Source organism: Pagrus pagrus (assembly GCF_965226575.1).
Source record: "Pagrus pagrus genome assembly, chromosome: 3".
In the NCBI taxonomy this organism is placed as follows: domain Eukaryota; kingdom Metazoa; phylum Chordata; class Actinopteri; order Spariformes; family Sparidae; genus Pagrus; species Pagrus pagrus.
In genome coordinates this window covers 6741721-6762566 of record NC_140187.1, presented here as the reverse complement: position 1 = coordinate 6762566, position 20846 = coordinate 6741721, and the positions used below count along the sequence as shown (strand labels likewise).

General features: G+C 37.6%; 5 protein-coding genes across 5 annotated transcripts in view; 1 reads left to right on the top strand and 4 right to left on the bottom strand.

Moving 5' to 3' along the window:
• Nucleotides 1–68: 68 nt before the first annotated feature.
• On the bottom strand, nucleotides 69–6995 carry LOC311254833 (uncharacterized protein). The gene is made up of 5 exons (XM_084348830.1): nucleotides 6835–6995; nucleotides 6393–6721; nucleotides 1869–1957; nucleotides 1537–1661; nucleotides 69–1416 (listed from the first exon to the last, which is right to left on the bottom strand). Exons 1-5 carry the CDS (start codon nucleotides 6955–6957, stop codon nucleotides 1084–1086), a joined length of 999 nt encoding a protein of 332 aa, XP_084204956.1. The 5' UTR covers nucleotides 6958–6995; the 3' UTR covers nucleotides 69–1083.
• The window catches only part of atrip (ATR interacting protein), a 68117-nt gene continuing 50843 nt past the window's right edge, over nucleotides 3573–20846 (top strand). The window contains exon 1 of the mRNA XM_084348683.1: nucleotides 3573–3933. The gene's annotated coding sequence lies outside the window, so the exon portion shown is untranslated. The remainder of the gene's footprint in view (nucleotides 3934–20846) is intronic.
• LOC311254744 (transcription factor HES-4-like) lies at nucleotides 9559–11623 on the bottom strand. The gene is made up of 2 exons (XM_084348685.1): nucleotides 11053–11623; nucleotides 9559–10939 (listed from the first exon to the last, which is right to left on the bottom strand). Exons 1-2 carry the CDS (start codon nucleotides 11173–11175, stop codon nucleotides 10607–10609), a joined length of 456 nt encoding a protein of 151 aa, XP_084204811.1. The 5' UTR covers nucleotides 11176–11623; the 3' UTR covers nucleotides 9559–10606.
• LOC311254488 (transcription factor HES-4-like) lies at nucleotides 14262–16151 on the bottom strand. Its single transcript, XM_084348270.1, has 2 exons — nucleotides 15777–16151; nucleotides 14262–15663 (listed from the first exon to the last, which is right to left on the bottom strand). The coding sequence occupies exons 1-2, from the start codon at nucleotides 15897–15899 to the stop codon at nucleotides 15331–15333; spliced, it is 456 nt and encodes a 151-aa protein (XP_084204396.1). The 5' UTR covers nucleotides 15900–16151; the 3' UTR covers nucleotides 14262–15330.
• LOC311254743 (transcription factor HES-4-like) lies at nucleotides 18917–20832 on the bottom strand. The gene is made up of 2 exons (XM_084348684.1): nucleotides 20438–20832; nucleotides 18917–20324 (listed from the first exon to the last, which is right to left on the bottom strand). The coding sequence occupies exons 1-2, from the start codon at nucleotides 20558–20560 to the stop codon at nucleotides 19992–19994; spliced, it is 456 nt and encodes a 151-aa protein (XP_084204810.1). The 5' UTR covers nucleotides 20561–20832; the 3' UTR covers nucleotides 18917–19991.

Genomic DNA, 20846 nt, shown 5'->3' with positions numbered 1-20846 from the left:
AAAGGTCTATAAGAAGAAGTGACATGAGAAAACATATTTGCAAATTTCATTGTTTGTTTATTCAATAAGGCACAATGAGCCACATCAAGTTTAAAAAGCTCTGATTGTAGATGAACACACATCACAACAGCTTTAAGATGTCTCTGTACACAGAGTACTCAGTGGAGGAACAGGTGTCTTTATAAAAGACAAAAGACATTTTTCATGAACAAAAGCAAAACTGACCTTAAAACAGATCAGAAGGTGATTATCACAGAGTGATGACAGCAGGTTAATAACTGCTAATTACATGAATTTCATTAAAGAAGACATGGCAGTCACTGGAAAATTGTGACAGAGTGATATTAAGATACCTTTTAGAAAAAAGTATAAACATTTGGATCTTACAACAGATCAGTTTTGAGTTTCGATCAAACAAACCTTTTACAGTAAAAAGATAAACATATTGATCTTAAAACAGATCATTTTTCAATAATCACATAAAGTGATATAAGTCACTAAATTAAGAGTTTTGATCAAAATGATCATTACTAATCAAGAGGTTACAGATATCACCATTGTATTGTATTTTAACAATACATGTATTGAAGTGAATCATAAAAGTGTCACAGGAAAATTGTGACAGTAAAATAACCTTTTATAAAAAAGTATAAACATTTGGATCTTACAACAGATCAGTTTTGATTAATCAGAGAGATTAAAGTTCATTATGACAATATGTCCATAAAAAGGACAGTTAAAGTTTCTGATCAAAATGATCAATAACAATCAAAAGATAACAAATGTTATCATAGCATATACTACCAACACATGAAGTACAGGCAGGTATAATAATGATTGCTGATGCAATCAGATGTTGTTCATGCAACATGCATGACAAGATGTTCTCTTTCTTAACTTGAAAGATATTGTTGCTGTCATTTCCTCAGGAAATGTCATCTTGCACAAACACAAACACACAAAATACAGCCTTCTGTACATACAGAAGAACAAGTCCATCAAATTTCAAAGAATTGAGTCCAGTAATCTTTGACCAATGTGGTCATGTGAGTTTGTGTGGTAGTAACTCCAGTGTGTAGGTGTCTACCACGGCCTCCAGAGGGCGCTGCTGACTGGACTCTTGTCTTTGGTGATGCTGGTCTGGACTGTGGAGCTCAGAGGAGAGAAGTCAGCCTCTGTCAGGTTGTTATCAGAGGAAGACTGCAGCTTGTTGAAGTGGTTCAGCAGTCTTCTCTGCTGTTGATGCTGCTGCTGCAGTCGTCTCAGGACACAAACTGTCATCTCCAGGATGTCTGCTTTCTCCAGCTTGGAGTCTGGCTGCTGTTTGAGGAAGTCTGGACCCAGGAGAGACTGGAGCTGCTCAATGCTGCTGTTGATTCGCTCTCTGCGTAACTTCTCCACCAGAGGCTTTCTGAGCTGCAGAAAGAAGAAGAAAACCGTTAATCAACTTATTCTGGAGTCAAGAGTGAGCATGAACAAAGACAACCTGTCATTAACAATATTTAAATGTTGTTGAAAAAGACAGCTTGAATTTACCTTGTGGGTCAGAGTGAGATGCTCCTGAGAATTGGTCATTGCTGCAGTGATTGTAGGTGCCATGGCTGGATCTCTGTGCTGTAGAGGTCTCTGTAGAGAGAATCTGATCTCTGCTGGCTTCATCCCTCCTATTTATAGTCCCACATCTCCATATGAATGTGTGGGTCTTAGTCTGAGTAGGGTTTCTCACAGTCTCAGCCAATCAGAGAGCTTGGTGAGACAATCAGGCATTTGGAGCAGCAGCATGTTAAATGCTGTTAATGCCTGGGGGACAATGGTTAGATCTCAGGGGAACAGGTGGAGGACTGGGGGGGTGATGGAGAGAGACTCACAGAGCTCTGTGTGGATCTGGGAAAGTGGTGACCCTGTAGAGAGAGCAGATCTGCTGCCTGATGCTGGGATCAATGACTTTGAGCACACGCTGATTATCACATCACACACGTGGGAGCATAACATTAATGCGTTTATATAATGTATGAAGTACAAGTATGATTAAAAAAAAAATTATTTTGAGCCAAAACCTAAAATAGTAGGTGAAGTCCTTCTGCCTCAAATTGGCAATTAATTTAGAAATCTAATCTTATTTTACAACTTATAACTAACTTTTTCTCTGTTATTTTAGATCAAATGTACAAGATTTTTGGAAACAGTATAAGATACTAGAGGACAGTTTGTTGCCCATTCAGGCACTTAAACTCAACACAATAATCATGCAGCTGTCCAGATGCAGAGTCTTTTGACACGTGCCTTGTAGTCGGTGTGAGTAACAAGTAGAGCTCAGTTTCCCACACTGACTCCCTGTATGGTCAATGAACCACAAAGAGACTTAAGTGACAGATGCTGGCTGTGTGTTGTTATAGAAACAGAGGCTGACATCACAAGCCATCTGGAGGGAAAGCACCCCATTGGCTGAATCTGACAGTTTGTAAAATTTGAAATTTCAGTGAAAAATGTGTCACGAAGATTTAACAAAATCATCTCAGCTTTCAGTTTCCAATCATCCTGATACATTTTAAACCTCAGATAATAATCTCCCTCATTACTGATCATCAATGAGATGAAATTTCAGCTCTACACTTGAGGGTGGGAGGTTTCCTGGAGGGCAGCTGTTTCCTGAAGTGTGCCAAATCCCTTTGGAGAATTAACTGACTGCTGGTGGGATGGATGCAACCCTCTCCTCCTGAGCTTTCCCACACTCCGTCCATTAGCAGAAAATAAGCATGTTGGCACATGTCTTCTACTAATGGACTTTTTGAGGATCCTGTGTACATGCAGTGTGCAGCACCGCCGAGGGAAGAGGGTGGGGCCCCCTGAAGATAATTAGTTCTCATAAGAGTGAAAAATGATCCTGAAGTGATATGTGGAAATTAAAATAAATTACTTAATAAATTATTTATGAATATTGTTAAATGCTAAAATCTCCTGTTTGTTTACTGGGTCTCAGTCTGAACATGAAGGAGGAATTTTGCCTCACAAATATATAAAATACAGGAGGTGTCATTTAAGCTTCTACATAAATACTACTATAAAACATATCCTTGAAAGGTTTAAGAATAAAAAAATAAATATTTCTTGTTCACTTTGTTCTGCTCATCCTGAAACAAGGTTTAAGATGTTACACTTATGAATGATTTTATTTTAATATATGAAAATGTCCTGTTTGTTTTCTTAAATGGCAACAGAAAGATGAAGTAAATGATCTATCTTAATATAATTTTAGCTAAATTTCATTTCAAACAAAAAACCCCTTTATTCTCAATTATTCATAAAAAATGTGAAACTGTACTTACAGTCTATTAAATACTGTACTGATAAGAAGGCTGTTAAAACTTTTAATAACTGTTTTTAATATTTAATCTCTTTGTTTAACTTCATCATTTATATTTTCTATTTGTTGTGTGTTTGGGGGCTTTCTGTTTACATGTTTGTACCTTGTGCAGATACTAAATAAATTGAAAACAAATAAATAAATAAAGGCGGAACTTTTAATTTGACCATTTTATCCACTCAGGTCATAATTAATGTGACACCTCACGCGGGAAAATTAAAATAGCTAGGCTAATTCCGGTCTGAAATTAGCCTTTGAAGATGGTAATTGAAAGTTTCTGTGACTCGAAGTTTACACTAGTAGTAGTGTCACATAGTGCGACACCTGAGGAAATATTGTGTGACCAGATCAATGTAATAATTTAAGATTTTCGGCCATGGTGATCCAACATATTGCCGGCTAACGTTGATTAGCTAACGGTTGATGTTGATTAGCTAACGGTTAACGTTGATTAGCTAGCGGCTGACGTTGGTTCGGTGCCCCCTGTCCTCTAAAGACTGGACCTGTGGCTCGCTGTTGGGACTCCACAGATATCATCATGCAGCTGATTTTTGGACCAACAAACATAAGTAAGTCCATCTAAAACTTCACTCTGTCTTTTTCTTATACAAATGGCGATAAGCAGATATTGTTTCAACCATTAACGGATTCAACAAAGATTTTCTCTGGACCAAACAGAAGTCCAGCTAGTACAAATTGACCTAGCTAGCCTCCGATAGAAACCAAACCAAGTGGACTGAAGAGGATAAATCCTGAGAAAATTCAATGACTTCTTCCATTTATCAAGTGGTGAGTAACTTTCCTAAAGCTATTTTTATTTTTTTATTTTTTACCACTGTTTGTGACATGACGTCTGTCAAAATGTCGCTGTCCATGGTGATGAATAATGGATGCAGCTTAACAAATGAGCAGTGTGCTTTAAAAGTACCCAACAGTTATACTTGAGTAAAAGTAAAGATAAGGTGTTTGAATATTAGTTTTTTAAAGGTTAAAATCACCCAATGCGAATGGTACTTGAGTAAAACACTTAAAAGTAGCTGATATTAATTGTACTTAAGTATCAACAGTACTTTTCTGGCAATAAGTGTTCGTAAGTATCAGAAGTACAATTCAAAGTAAATTACACATATTTACATGTACTTTATGTATACTCTGTAAAAAAGTAAAGTTATTCAGTAGTTTTGCATTTCAGCTCACAGCAGTGAATTATGAGTTTGTAATGTTAGCATGAAGTAAAGATTTGACCAGTTTTTTAAGTTTGAATATGTAAAGCAGTCTAATTACTTAAAAACTACATAGTATAAAGTTAACTGACAAAAACTAGATGCAATTACATTGATAAAGGTGTCGATGCTGATTGATGATTTATGTCATGGAGGAGCAGTTACAACCAAAAGCATGATTTAAAACAAGTTCCAGTTTCGGGGGGCCAGGCTCCCTATTAATCTGTCCCTTCAGGGCAAAGGTCTGGATCTATTGTCCCACAGGGCTCTGTGAGTGAGTTTCCTCTGGTTTCCCACACTCTGTCCTTTCACAGAGGGAACAATGGAAGTGTGTCGTATTATGCATCTCATTAGTCTGACCTCTTTAAAGAGGGTAATGGTTAACTTCAAATGTTTAACATTAAAACACCTGAAATCGACAATAACGTCAAAATAATGATGCAGCAAAAATCTCTTGAAATGTACCTTTTCTTTAGTTTGTTTGTTGACTCGACTTTCTGCATATCTACAGAATGAATTAATATTTATAATCCCTGATTCCTTAGATGTATTGATTGAAATATGTTACTATGCTTAGTTTTATACATGTTATGGATATAACATATCAGTCAAATCACATGAATTTTTTTCTACTTAGATGTACAGTAGACTGCTTTGTTAAGGATAGACAAAACTGTGTGGGTTTAGTTTTTTTATCTTGATAGTAGTAATTCAGATCTATCAATTAAGAAGAATATCTCCTTTTCATTATCATAATGAGGGCAGAAAAGAATTACTCAAATTCACATAAATCTTCAGCTTGCAGTGTTTGTTTATTCAACAAGGCACAATGAGCCACATGAAGTAAGAAAGCTCCAACTAGAGGTGATGACACATCACAACAACAACTTGTAGATTTCTACAAGACACACTGTACTCAGAGAGAGTAAAGGAACAGCTGTCTTTATAAAAGACAAACAATTTACAATATTTGAGGACACAGTCCTCACTGTCCTTTGAGAGATTTTCTCAAATAGATCAAAACATTTTTAGTTTGTAAACAAAACATAAAATAGTAAAAACTGATCTTACAACAGATCACATTGTTGTTAATAAACATTAAATTCAGTTAATTCTCAAAATGTAAAGATAATATTGTCACTGTGTGACATTAAAAAACCTTTTACAGTAAAAAGATAAACGTATTGATCTTAAAACAGATCATTTTTCAATAGTCATGTAGTTTGACTTTGATCAAAATGATCATTACTAATCAAGAGGTTAAAGATATCATCATTGCATTATATTTTACTAATACATGACGAGCAGTGAATTATAAAAGTGTCACAGGAAAATTGTGACATTAAGCAAAACTTTTAGAAAAAAGTATAAACATTTGGATCTTACAACAGATCAGTTTTGATTAATCAGAGAGATTAAAGTTCATTATGATAATATGTCCATAAAAAGGACAGTTAAAGTTTCTGATCAAAATGATCAATAACAATCAAAAGATAACAAATGTTATCATAGCATATACTACCAACACATGAAGTACAGGCAGGTATAATAATAATTGCTGATGCAATCAGATGTTATTCATGCAACATGCATGACAAGATGTTCTCTTTCTTAACTTGAAAGATATTGTTGCTGTCATTTCCTCAGGAAATGTCATCTTGCACAAACACAAACACACAAAATACAGCCTTCTGTACATACAGAAGAACAAGTCCATCAAATTTCAAAGAATTGAGTCCAGTAATCTTTGACCAATGTGGTCATGTGAGTTTGTGTGGTAGTAACTCCAGTGTGTAGGTGTCTACCACGGCCTCCAGAGGGCGCTGTCGACTGGACTCTTGTCTTTGGTGATGCTGGTCTGGACTGTGGAGCTCAGAGGAGAGAAGTCAGCCTCTGTCAGGTTGTTATCAGAGGAAGACTGCAGCTCGTTGAAGTGGTTCAGCAGTCTTCTCTGCTGTTGATGCTGCTGCTGCAGTCGTCTCAGGACACAAACTGTCATCTCCAGGATGTCTGCTTTCTCCAGCTTGGAGTCTGGCTGCTGTTTGAGGAAGTCTGGACCCAGGAGAGACTTGAGCTGCTCAATGCTGCTGTTGATTCGCTCTCTGCGTAACTTCTCCACCAGAGGCTTTCTGAGCTGCAGAAAGAAGAAGAAAATCATTAATCAACTTATTCTTGAGTCAAGTGTGAGCATGAACAAAGACAACCTGTCATTAACAACATTTAAATGTTGTTGAATCTTGAATTTACCTTGTGGGTCAGAGTGAGATGCTCCTGAGAATTGGTCATTGCTGCAGTGATTGTAGGTGCCATGGCTGGATCTCTGTGCTGTAGAGGTCTCTGTAGAGAGAATCTGATCTCTGCTGGCTTCATCCCTCCTATTTATAGTCCCACATCTCCATATGAATGTGTGGGTCCTTGTCTGGTTGAAGTTTCTCACAGTCTCAGCCAATCAGAGAGCTTGGTGAGACAATCAGGCATGTGGAGCAGCAGCATGTTAAATGCTGTTATGGCCTGGGGGGCAATGGTTAGATCTCAGGGGAACAGGTGGAGGACTGGGGGGGGTGATGGAGAGAGACTCACAGAGCTCTGTGTGGATCTGGGAAAGTGGTGACCCTGTAGAGAGAGCAGATCTGCTGCCTGATGCTGGGATCAATGACTTTGAGCACACGCTGATTATCACATCACACACGTGGGTGTGAGACCAATAGTTTACTGCATCTATAGAAAAAAATCAATATCACTGATGCGTAACCAAATAAAGGAATCAGTGTAAATATATTTATTTTGTCTAAATGGTACTACTGTATCATAACCAAAATCTAGCCATTGTATTTGATGCCATTTATCCTCCATTTTATCTTGAGAAGTCAGTTAGATCTTTCATTCATGTATTTTGTCCTTTTTCCTAAGTTTTTTTCTTTTTAAGATTTTTTTTTTTTTTTATATTGTTTAAGGATTTATAAGAGTGTGATGCTCAAGATTTAATTAAGTTATTTTAAAAACCCTGAGAACAAGAATCATTGTGCTGTCCAGATGTATCACTGTCTTGTCTCCTGACTTGTGCCTTTCAGTCAGTGTGGGTAGAAAGTTGGTCTCAGTTTCCCACACTGACTCCCTGAATGCTGTGGTCAATGAACAACAAAAAGACTTTGAATGGAGCTTTTGTGACTGATACCGGGCGTGTGTTGTAGTAGAAACAGGGCCTGACGTCAGCAACCATCTGGAGGGAAAGAACACCATTGGCTGGTCCTGAAAGTTTGTAACTTTTGAAATTAGAAAGCAGATTTCAGTATAAGAGTCACCTCAACTGATTTGGCAAGTCATCAAGTCAGTTTTTGATCACTGTTGTACATTTTGACCATCTTATAATAGTTGTTCCTTTGTATCAGTAACTGGATAAAATTTCAGCTCTGTAGATGAAAGTGGGAGGTTGGAGCAGCTGTTTCCTGAAGTGTGCCAAATCCCTTTAGAGAATAGTTTGCTGCTGGTGGTGGGGTTGAGGATGCTAATCATGCTAAACTCTGTTCTCCAGAGGGTTCCCATACTATGTCCTCTGAGATATCAAGGAATGTGTCTCAATCCAAACCTACCTTTTGAGAACTGTCATTTTAACACGTGGAGGTTATTCCACTCTTCTTTTTATTTTCAGTCTACAGCTCAACAAAATTTAAAAATATGAAGTCCACAATGTGAGAATTGAAAGCCAAGGAGACATCACATTTTCTATTTAAATATTGGAAAATCAATTTATGTAAATACTGTATGACCAATATATTATACAGTGAGGTCAACCTGTGATATTTGGCTGTGCTCATCCTCAGTCACCAGAACACTGACCTGACTGGTTTAAATACACGACTCAAAATGAGTTAGGGAGATATTTTAGTGTTTCACTTGACTGTTTATTTTGTGACATATTTTGTGTTTGGTGAATATTTTTGGTCCTCAAAAAAAATGCGACACATTTCATTTGACTTTTATTGCATATCTAAACACAGGCATAAATACACCCATGTCCCAGTATCCCTAACTCATTTCGAGTAGTGTACTAAACAAACGGCTCTTTTCTAGTGACTTTTATTCATTTGCAAAATATCGTTGTGCTGTAATCCTGAAATGTTTGTGAAATAAACAGATCTGTTATTTCACATTTTAAATTAAAAATACCAATCTGCTTTTACATTTCAGGAATCTGAGATGGATTAATTATTGATATGCTGAGCTCGAATGTAAAAAAGGGGCAAAATATAAATAAAGCTAATGAAGTTAATTTTTATCATCAGAATAAATGTTGGAATTGCATCCCTGATTTGAAATAGTTAGAGAGGTTCTCATTTTGGGAGCCAGGCTCCTTTTTCATCTCTGTCCCTTCAGGGCAAAGGTCTGGACCTATTGTCCCACAGGGCTCTGTGAGTGAGTTTCCTCTGGTTTCCCACACTCTGTCCTTTCACTGCTTTCACTGGAGGAACAATAGAAGTGTGTCTTATTATGCATCTCATTAGACACAATGTCTGACATCTTTAAAGAGGCAAATTTTTATCTTCAAATGTTTTACATTAAAACACAAGAAATTGACAAGTGTACCATGCAGCAAAGATAATGTAATTTTTTTCTCACTTGTTTTAATGCCTTCACTTACTGCATATCAACAGAGTGACTTAACATTTATAATTCCTATTTTTAATTGAAATAGGTCACTACGCTTAGTTTTACACATGGTATGGGTAACTACATATTGATCAAATCCCAAGAAGTGTTGCTGTTCTTAGATTTACAGTAAAACATATGTTAAATATACACAAATAATGCGGGGGCTTAATTTTTATCTTGATAGCAGTCATTCATGGGTTCAACTGACTGTAGAGAAATTTATAAAGAGGGAACAGATTTAAAGCAAACATGGAAAATCTCTTGTTCATCATCATAATGAGGGCAGTGATGATGAAAGAATTATTCAACAACAAAAAAATGTGCAGCTTGCAGTGTTTGTTTATTCAACAAGGCCCGATGAGCCACATGAAGTGAGAAAGCTCCAACTAGAGGTGATGACACATCACAACAACAACTTGTAGATTTCTACAAGACACACTGTACTCAGAGAGAGTAAAGGAACAGCTGTCTTCATAAAAGACAAGCAATTTACAATATTTGAGGACACAGTCCTCACGGTCCTTTGAGAGTTTTTCTCAAATGGATCAAAACATTTGTATTTTGTAAACAAAACTTAAAATAGTAAAAACTGATCTTACAACAGATCACATCGTTCTTAATAACCATTCAAATGTAAAATTACACTGTCACTGGAAAACTGTGACAGTGTGACAGTAAACAAACCTTTTACAGTAAAAAGATAAACATATTGATCTTAAAACAGATAATTTTTCAATAATCATATAAAGTGAGGGAAAGTCCAATATGACTAAATGTCCACAAAAAGGACAAAATCAAACTCAAAATGATCATTACTACTCAAGAGTTAATAGATATCATTACTGCATTATATTTTAACAATACATGACGTGCAGTGAATCATAAAAATGTCACAGGACAATTGTGACATTAATCAAAACTTTTAGAAAAAAAGTATAAACATTTGGATCTTACAACAGATCAGTTTTGATTAATCAGAGAGATTAAAGTTCATTATGACAATATGTCCATAAAAAGGACAGTTAAAGTTTCTGATCAAAATGATCAATAACAATCAAAAGATAACAAATGTTATCATAGCATATACTACCAACACATGAAGTACAGGCAGGTATAATAATGATTGCTGATGCAATCAGATGTTGTTCATGCAACATGCATGACAAGATGTTCTCTTTCTTAACTTGAAAGATATTGTTGCTGTCATTTCCTCAGGAAATGTCATCTTGCACAAACACAAACACACAAAATACAGCCTTCTGTACATACAGAAGAACAAGTCCATCAAATTTCAAAGAATTGAGTCCAGTAATCTTTGACCAATGTGGTCATGTGAGTTTGTGTGGTAGTAACTCCAGTGTGTAGGTGTCTACCACGGCCTCCAGAGGGCGCTGTTGACTGGACTCTTGTCTTTGGTGATGCTGGTCTGGACTGTGGAGCTCAGAGGAGAGAAGTCAGCCTCTGTCAGGTTGTTATCAGAGGAAGACTGCAGCTCGTTGAAGTGGTTCAGCAGTCTTCTCTGCTGTTGATGCTGCTGCTGCAGTCGTCTCAGGACACAAACTGTCATCTCCAGGATGTCTGCTTTCTCCAGCTTGGAGTCTGGCTGCTGTTTGAGGAAGTCTGGACCCAGGAGAGACTTGAGCTGCTCAATGCTGCTGTTGATTCGCTCTCTGCGCAACTTCTCCACCAGAGGCTTTCTGAGCTGCAGAAAGAAGAAGAAAACCATTAATCAACTTATTCTGGAGTCAAGTGTGAGCATGAACAAAGACAACCTGTCATTAACAATATTTAAATGTTGTTGAATCTTGAATTTACCTTGTGGGTCAGAGTGAGATGCTCCTGAGAATTGGTCATTGCTGCAGTGATTGTAGGTGCCATGGCTGGATCTCTGTGCTGTAGAGGTCTCTGTAGAGAGAATCTGATCTCTGCTGGCTTCATCCCTCCTATTTATAGTCCCACATCTCCATATGAATGTGTGGGTCTTGGTCTGAGTGGAGTTTCTCACAGTCTCACCCAATCAGAGAGCTTGGTGAGACAATAAAGGGTTACACACGTCGAATGGTTTTATTGATGTGAGGACAATAGTTAAATCTCAGGGGAACAGGTGGAGGACTGGGGGGGTGATGGAGAGAGACCCACAGAGCTCTGTGTGGATCTGGGAAAGTGGTGACCCTGTAGAGAGAGCAGATCTGCTGCCTGATGCTGGGATCAATGACTTTGACTGAGCACACGCTGATTATTACATCACATGTGTGAGAAGATAACATTTAATAATGAGTTAATTTAAGAGTTACATAATCTGATAATACATGACCATCAAAAGTATGGATTTTTTTGTGGGTGCTTTTATTGAGCTAAAACCTAAAATGCAACATGTGAAACTCCCTGTACTTTCATTTGATATCATAAGATATATATATATTTTTTTACCTTGATATATGTTTTGTAGAGGAAAAAAAACAAGATTATAGAGCAGTTCTAAAAGATGTTAGCATACTGTTTGTTAAATTTTGTGAAGTTTTCAAGCACTTCAACTCAACACAATAATCATGCAGCTGTCCAGATGCAGAGTCTTTTGACACGTGCCTTTTAGTCGGTGTGAGTAACAAGTAGAGCTCAGTTTCCCACACTGACTCCCTGTATGGTCAATGAACCACAAAGAGACTTAAGTGACAGATGCTGGCTGTGTGTTGGTATAGAAACAGAGGCTGACATCACCAGCCATCTGGAGGGAAAGCACCCCATTGGCTGAATCTGACAGATTGTAAAATTTGAAATTTTGATGAAAAATGAGTCATAAAGTTTCACCAAAATGTTCTATTATGTCATATTTCCAGTTTCCAACCATCATGACACATTTTGAACCTCCAGATATGACCATGTCTCATTACTGACCATCAACTGGGTCAGAATTTCTGCTCAGCACATGAGGGTGGGAAGTTTCCTGGGGGGCAGCTGTTTCCTGAAGTGTGCCAAATCTCTTTGGAGAATTCCTGGGCTGCTGGTGGGATGAATGTCATTCACACTGAACGCTGCCCTCCAGAGCTTTCCCACTCTCCGTCCATTAGCAGAACAAAGACATGTGCCCCTCTACAAATGGACTGTTCAGTACTTGAAAGCACATGCGGTTTTTGGCGCCGAGGGTAGAAGGTGTGGCCCCCTTAAAACAGTAATTACCCACTGACATGAGAAATGTGTACTTAAATTGAACATTTGACTTTTCAAATTATTACTTCACAATTTAGACATAAATATTCAATTGATATTTTAAAATGCTAAAATATCATGTTTTTGTACTGGGTCTCAGTCTGAACATCAGGGCAGAATATCTCATTCTAACATTTTGTCCACTTAGGTCATAATTAATGTGACAGGAAGTAGATCCTGGATAACAACTCCCATGCCAACATTAAGACGGATAAATAGGGTCAAAAACTAACATTACCAATGTTCTTTTAAATGTCTTATGACTCAAAGTTCACCCCCGTAGTCGGGAGGTCAGATAGTGCAGCACAACAAACAATTTTTCACTACACACCTTATTTCCCTCGTAAGTTGTAACATTTGATTTTTTGCCACTGCATGTAACTGTCTTAGATTCATTTCAAAATGTGGTTTGGAATTATAATAATAAAAAAAACCTTAACGAGACATTTATGTGTTGTTAATGACCATGAGCAGCATCTTGTTTTATGAAGTAGGTCGATTTAAAGCTTGATTTTGTATCATGAGGTTGTAATTCTGAGAAACAATAAGTGAAATTAAACCAAACTGTTGTATCTAGAAGAGACGAGCTTACTTCTTGTAACTGACAGAAACTTTTCAGACACTGTGATAAAAATATTGACTTGAACTAGAACAAACTACTCAGAGATAAACGCATAGTGTTAAGTGACATTAGCCAAATTCACATGTTTAAATATGCCAAAAAGGAGAACTTAAATTATGTACCTGGCAGAAACTTTTTCAAACACCAAATGCTTAAATTGTTTTATTCTCACTAGATACAATAACAGTATTCTAAGAAACTGAAATGCTGATTCATGTCATCGAGGAACAGTTGCAAAAACAGCCTGATTTAACACAAATTCCATCTTTAAGAGCCTCACTCCTCTTTTAATCTGTCCCTTCAGGGCAAAGGTCTGGACCTATTGTCCCACAGGGCTCTGTGAGTGAGTTTCCTCTGGTTTCCCACACTCTGTGCTTTCACTGCTTTCACTGGAGGAACAATAGAAGTGTGTCGTATTATGCATCTCATTAGATACAATGTCTGACCTTTTTAAAGAGAAACATTGTGAGCTCTAAATTTTTATCTTAATACAACTGAAACTGACAGTTACACCAAAGTTATGTTGCAAAAAAAGTTTTTCTTTGCAGCATAATTTTTCTCATTCAGTCTGACGACTTAACTTCCTCAGTGACATTATATTGATAACCTCACTTCATCAAACATCTCAAAGCAACATCAATTAGAGAGTAGCATTTTGTGTGATATGGCGCCCCCGACAGTTTCTGAGTGCAACACCACTGTCGTTAATACAAATCCCAGGTCTGTAGCAATTGGTCAGATGTAATGTAGGTGCTGACTACAAACAAAACTCATAACGTCATAACTATGTTGTGTCTATCTTGAAGTAAACATGTATGAAATGCTGTGATCCTACCCTCTCACTGAAGTGACATAATGCAGAAACAAGTGATAGGGGGGCAGAGAGCTGAGACAGAGACATCAATTACAAGATACTGTACCATCAAAATGATTTTGAAGCTGTTATTTTAAGCTCCAAAAGTTACATAATGTAACTTTAATTGAAATTACTCAATTTGTGGCGCTTAGTTTGAATCTACACAGTTATGTTATGGATAAATAATTACTGTATGTGCTAAATTTAACTTGATTTTGTCAATCAAATGTAGGAATAATGGTGGAGGCCTCTGTCATTGAAGACAAAGTGTATAAAGTCTCTTTCATCATCATAAAGAGGATAATCATAACATACACAATCACACGATAGCAAAAGAAGTTCAGCTTGAAGTGTTTGTTTATTCAACAAGGCACAATGAGCCACATGAAGTGAGAAAGCTCCAACTAGAGGTGATGATTCATCACAACAACAAATTGTAGATTTCTACAAGACACACTATACTCAGAGAGAGTAAAGGAACAGCTGTCTTCATAAAAGACAAATGATATACAATATTTGAGGACACAGTCCTCACTGTCCTTTGAGAGATTTTCTCAAATGGATCAAAACATTTGTATTTTGTAAACAAAACATAAAATAGCAAAAAGTGACCTTACAACAGATCACATTGTTCTGGATGAACACTAAATTACGTGTTTTCACAAATTGTTAAAATTTAAATTGTCACTGGACAACTGTGACAGTAAACAAACCTTTTAAGATAAACACATTGATCTTAAAACAGATAATTTTTCAATAATCCCAATAAGTGAGGGAAGGTTTATAATGAGAAAATGTCCATAAAAAGGACAAATTTAGAATTTGGATCAAAATGATCATTACTAATCAAGAGGTTACAGATATCACCATTGTATTATATTTTAAATACAATACAATTCAATACATGTGTTGAAGTGAATCATAAAAGTGTCACAGGAAAATTGTGACAGTAAAATAACCTTTTATAAAAAAGCATAAACATTTGGATCTTACAACAGATCAGCTTTGATTAATCCGAGAGATTAAAGTTCATTATGACAATATGTCCATAAAAAGGACAGTTAAAGTTTCTGATCAAAATGATCAATAACAATCAAAAGATAACAAATGTTATCATAGCATATACTACCAACACATGAAGTACAGGCAGGTATAATAATAATTGCTGATGCAATCAGATGCTGTTCATGCAACATGCATGACAAGATGTTCTCTTTCTTAACTTGAAAGATATTGTTGCTGTCATTTCCTCAGGAAATGTCATCTTGCACAAACACAAACACACAAAATACAGCCTTCTGTACATACAGAAGAACAAGTCCATCAAATTTCAAAGAATTGAGTCCAGTAATCTTTGACCAATGTGGTCATGCGAGTTTGTGTGGTAGTAACTCCAGTGTGTAGGTGTCTACCACGGCCTCCAGAGGGCGATGTTGACTGGACTCTTGTCTTTGGTGATGCTGGTCTGGACTGTGGAGCTCAGAGGAGAGAAGTCAGCCTCTGTCAGGTTGTTATCAGAGGAAGACTGCAGCTTGTTGAAGTGGTTCAGCAGTCTTCTCTGCTGTTGATGCTGCTGCTGCAGTCGTCTCAGGACACAAACTGTCATCTCCAGGATGTCTGCTTTCTCCAGCTTGGAGTCTGGCTGCTGTTTGAGGAAGTCTGGACCCAGGAGAGACTTGAGCTGCTCAATGCTGCTGTTGATTCGCTCTCTGCGCAACTTCTCCACCAGAGGCTTTCTGAGCTGCAGAAAGAAGAAGAAAATCGTTAATCAACTTATTCTTGAGTCAAGTGTGAGCATGAACAAAGACAACCTGTCATTAACAATATTTAAATGTTGTTGAATCTTGAATTTACCTTGTGGGTCAGAGTGAGATGCTCCTGAGAATTGGTCATTGCTGCAGTGATTGTAGGTGCCATGGCTGGATCTCTGTGCTGTAGAGGTCTCTGTAGAGAGAATCTGATCTCTGCTGGCTTCATCCCTCCTATTTATAGTCCCACATCTCCATATGAATGTGTGGGTCTTGGTCTGAGTGGAGTTTCTCACAGTCTCAGCCAATCAGAGAGCTTGATCACACAACAAAGGATTACACACGCTGAATGCTGTTAATGCCTGGGGGACAATGGTCAGATTTCAAGGGAACAGGTGGAGGACTGGGGGGGTGATGGCCAGAGACTCACAGAGCTCTGTGTGAACCTGGGAAAGTGGTGACCCTGTAGAGAGAGCAGATCTGCTGCCTGATGCTGGGATCAATGACTTTGACTGAGTACACGCTCTTCATCCCATCACACACGTGGTGGTATAAAATTCATTTTGTCATGTTATAATCAAAGAAATATAAAAAGTAAGTGCTCTTTTTTGGTCAAGGGCTGATTTGAGCTAAAACCTGTCATGCAGCAGGTTAATCTGTCTATTTTAATTTGATATATTAAGATATTGTCAATCTATTTTTAAACTGGTCGATATGTCTTCTGGTATGCATGATCACAAATACACAACTTTTCTAAATAGTACTATAAGCTGTTAGAGACCAGTGTTATAATCAACTCAACACAATAATCATGCAGCTGTCCAGATGCAGAGTCTTTTGACACGTGCCTTTTAGTCGGTGTGAGTAACAAGTAGAGCTCAGTTTCCCACACTGACTCCCTGTATGGTCGACGAAACACAAGGAGACTTAAGTGACAGATGCTGGCTGTGTGTTGTTATAGAAACAGAGGCTGACATCACCAACCATCTGGAGGGAAAGCACACCATTGGCTGACTCTGACAGATTGTAAAAATGAAACATTTTGAAGGAAAATTCGTCATAAAGTTTCACCAAAATGCTCTTTCATGTCATATTTCCAGTTTTCAACCATCATGACACATTTTGAACCTCCAGATATGACCACGTCTCATTACTGATGATCAACTGGATCAGAATATCTGCTCTGCACATGAGGGTGGGAGGTTTCCTGGGGGGCAGCTGTTTCCTGAAGTGTGCCAGATCTCTTTGGAGAATTCCTGCACTGTTGGTGGGATGAATGTCATTCACAGTGAACGCTGCCCTCCAGAGCTTTCCCACACTCAGTCCATTAGCAGAAAAAAGGCATGTGCCCCTCTACAAATGGACTTTTTGAGTCCCTGACAGCACGTGCAGTGTGTAGTCCCAAGGGTAGAAGGTGGGGCCCCCATAAAACAGTAATTACCCATTGACGTGAGAAATGTGTACTTAAATTGAACATTAATTGATATTGTAAAATGCTAAAATTTCATGTTTGTGTACTGGGTCTCAGTCTGAACCTCAGGGCAGAATATCTCATTCTAACATTTTGTCCACCTAGGTCATAATTAATGTGACAGGAAGTAGATCCTGGATAACAACTCACATGCCAACATTAAGACGGATAAATAGGGTCAAAAATTTACAGTAGCAAATGTTCTTTTAAATGTCTTATGACTCAAAGTTCACACCTGTAGTTGGGAGGTCAGATAGTGCTGCACAACAAATCAACAAACTATTTTTCACCACACGTCTTATTATCCTCGTATGATGTAACATTTGATTTTTTGCCACTGCATGCAAGTGTCTCAGATTTATGTCAAAATGTGGCTGTCATGGTTTGGAATAATCATTTAAAAAAAAACCTTAACAAGATATTAATGTGTAGTTAATGACCGTGAGCAGCGTCTTGTTTTATGAAGTAGGTCGATTTGAAGCTCAATTTTGTATCATGAGGTTGTAATTCTGAGAAACAATAAGTGAAATTAAACCAAACTGTTATATCTAGAAGGGACGAGCTTACTTCTTATAACTGACATAAACTTTTCAGACACTGTGATAAAAATATTGATTTGAACTAGAACAAACTACTAAGAGATAGAAGCATAGCGTTAAGTGACGCTAGCCAAATTCACATGTTTAAATATGCCAAAAAGGAGAACTTAAATTATGTAACTGGCAGAAACTTTTTCAAACACCAAATGCTTAAATCGTTTTTATTCTCACTAGATACAATAACAGTATTCTAAGAAACTGAAATGCTGATTCATGTCATCGAGGAACAGTTACAAAAACGGCCTGATTTAACACAAATTCCATCTTTAAGAGCCTCACTCCTCTTTTAATCTGTCCCTTCAGGGTAAAGGTCTGGATCTATTGTCCCACAGGGCTCTGTGAGTGAGTTTCCTCTGGTTTCCCACACTCTGTCCTTTCACTGCTTTCACTGGAGGAACAATAGAAGTGTGTCGTATTATGCGTCTCATTAGATACAATGTCTGACCTTTTTAAAGAGAAAAATTGTGAGCTCTAAATTTTTATCTTAATACAACTGAAACTGACAGTTACACCAAAATTATGTTGCAAAGAAAGATTATTGGCACCATAATTTTTCTCATTCAGTCTGACGACTTAACTTCCTCAGTGACATTATATTGATAACCTCTCTTCATCAAACATCTCAAAGCAACATCATTTAGAGAGTAGCATTTTGTGTGATATGGCGCCCCCGACAGTTTCTGAGTGCAACACCACTGTCGTTAATACAAATCCCAGGTCTGTAGCAATTGGTCAAATGTAATGTAGGTGCTGACTAAAAACAAAACTCATAACGTCATAACTATGCTGTGTCTATCTTGAAGTAAACATGTATGAAATGCTGTGATCCTACCCTCTCACTGAAGTGAGATAATGCATAATGTGATAGGGGGGCGGAGAGCTGAGACAGAGACATCTATTACAAGATACTGTACCATCAACATGATTTTGAAGCTGTTATTTTAAGCTCAAAAAGTTACATAATGTAACTTTAATTGAAATTACTCAATTTGTGGTGCTTAGTTTGAATCTACACAGTTATGTTATGGAAAAATAATTACTGTATGTGCTAAATTTAACTTGATTTTGTCAATCAAATGTAGGAAAAATGATGGAGGCCTCTGTCATTGAAGACAAAGTGTATAAAGTCTCTTTCATCATCATAAAGAGGATAATCATAACATACACAATCACATGATAGGAAAAGAAGTTCAGCTTGAAGTGTTTGTTTATTCATCAAGGCACAATGAGCCACATGAAGTGAGAAAGCTCCAACTAGAGGTGATGATTCATCACAACAACAACTTGTAGATTTCTACAAGACACACTGTACTCAGAGAGTGTAAAGGAACAGCTGTCTTTATAAAAGACAAGTGATTTACAATATTTAAGGACACAGTCCTCACTGTCCTTTGAGAGATTTTCTCAAAGGGATCAAAACATTTGTATTTTGTAAACAAAACATAAAATAGCAAAAAGTGACCTTACAACAGATCACATTGTTCTGGATGAACACTAAATTATGTTTTTTCGCAAATTGTTAAAATTTAAATTGTCACTGGAAAACTGTGACAGTAAACAAACCTTTTACAGTAAAAAGATAAACATAACGATCTCAAATAGATCATTTTTCAATAATGGCAATGAGTGAGGGGAAGTATATAATGAGAAGATGTCCACAAAAAGGACAAATTTAGAATTTGGATCAAAATGATCATTACTAATCAAGAGGTTACAGATATCACCATTGTATTATATTTTAACAATACATGTGTTGAAGTGAATCATAAAAGTGTCACAGGAAAATTGTGACAGTAAAATAACCTTTAGAAAGAAGTATAAACATTTGGATCTTACAACAGAGCAGTTTTAAATAATCAGAGAGATTAAAGTTCATCATGACAATATGCCCATAAAAAGGACAGTTAAGGTTTCTGATCAAAATGATCAATAACAATCAAAAGATAACAAATGTTATCATAGCATATACTACCAACACATGAAGTACAGGCAGGTATAATAATGATTGCTGATGCAATCAGATGTTGTTCATGCAACATGCATGACAAGATGTTCTCTTTCTTAACTTGAAAGATATTGTTGCTGTCATTTCCTCAGGAAATGTCATCTTGCACAAACACAAACACACAAAATACAGCCTTCTGTACATACAGAAGCACAATTCCATCAAATTTCAAAGAATTCAGTCCAGTAATCTTTGACCAATGTGGTCATTTGAGTTTGTGTGGTAGTAACTCCAGTGTGTAGGTGTCTACCACGGCCTCCAGAGGGCGCTGTTGACTGGACTCTTGTCTTTGGTGATGCTGGTCTGGACTGTGGAGCTCAGAGGAGAGAAGTCAGCCTCTGTCAGGTTGTTATCAGAGGAAGACTGCAGCTTGTTGAAGTGGTTCAGCAGTCTTCTCTGCTGTTGATGCTGCTGCTGCAGTCGTCTCAGGACACAAACTGTCATCTCCAGGATGTCTGCTTTCTCCAGCTTGGAGTCTGGCTGCTGTTTGAGGAAGTCTGGACCCAGGAGAGACTTGAGCTGCTCAATGCTGCTGTTGATTCGCTCTCTGCGTAACTTCTCCACCAGAGGCTTTCTGAGCTGCAGAAAGAAGAAGAAAACCATTAATCAACTTATTCTGGAGTCAAGAGTGAGCATGAACAAAGACAACCTGTCATTAACAATATTTAAATGTTGTTGAATCTTGAATTTACCTTGTGGGTCAGAGTGAGATGCTCCTGAGAATTGGTCATTGCTGCAGTGATTGTAGGTGCCATGGCTGGATCTCTGTGCTGTAGAGGTCTCTGTAGAGAGAATCTGATCTCTGCTGGCTTCATCCCTCCTATTTATAGTCCCACATCTCCATATGAATGTGTGGGTCTTGGTCTGGTTGAAGTTTCTCACAGTCTCAGCCAATCAGAGAGCTTGGTGAGACAATAAAGGGTTACACACGCCGAATGGTTTTATTGATGTGAGGACAATAGTTAAATCTCAGGGGAACAGGTGGAGGACTGGGGGGGTGATGGAGAGAGACTCACAGGGCTCTGTGTGGATCTGGGAAAGTGGTGACCCTGTAGAGAGAGCAGATCTGCTGCCTGATGCTGGGATCAATGACTTTAACTG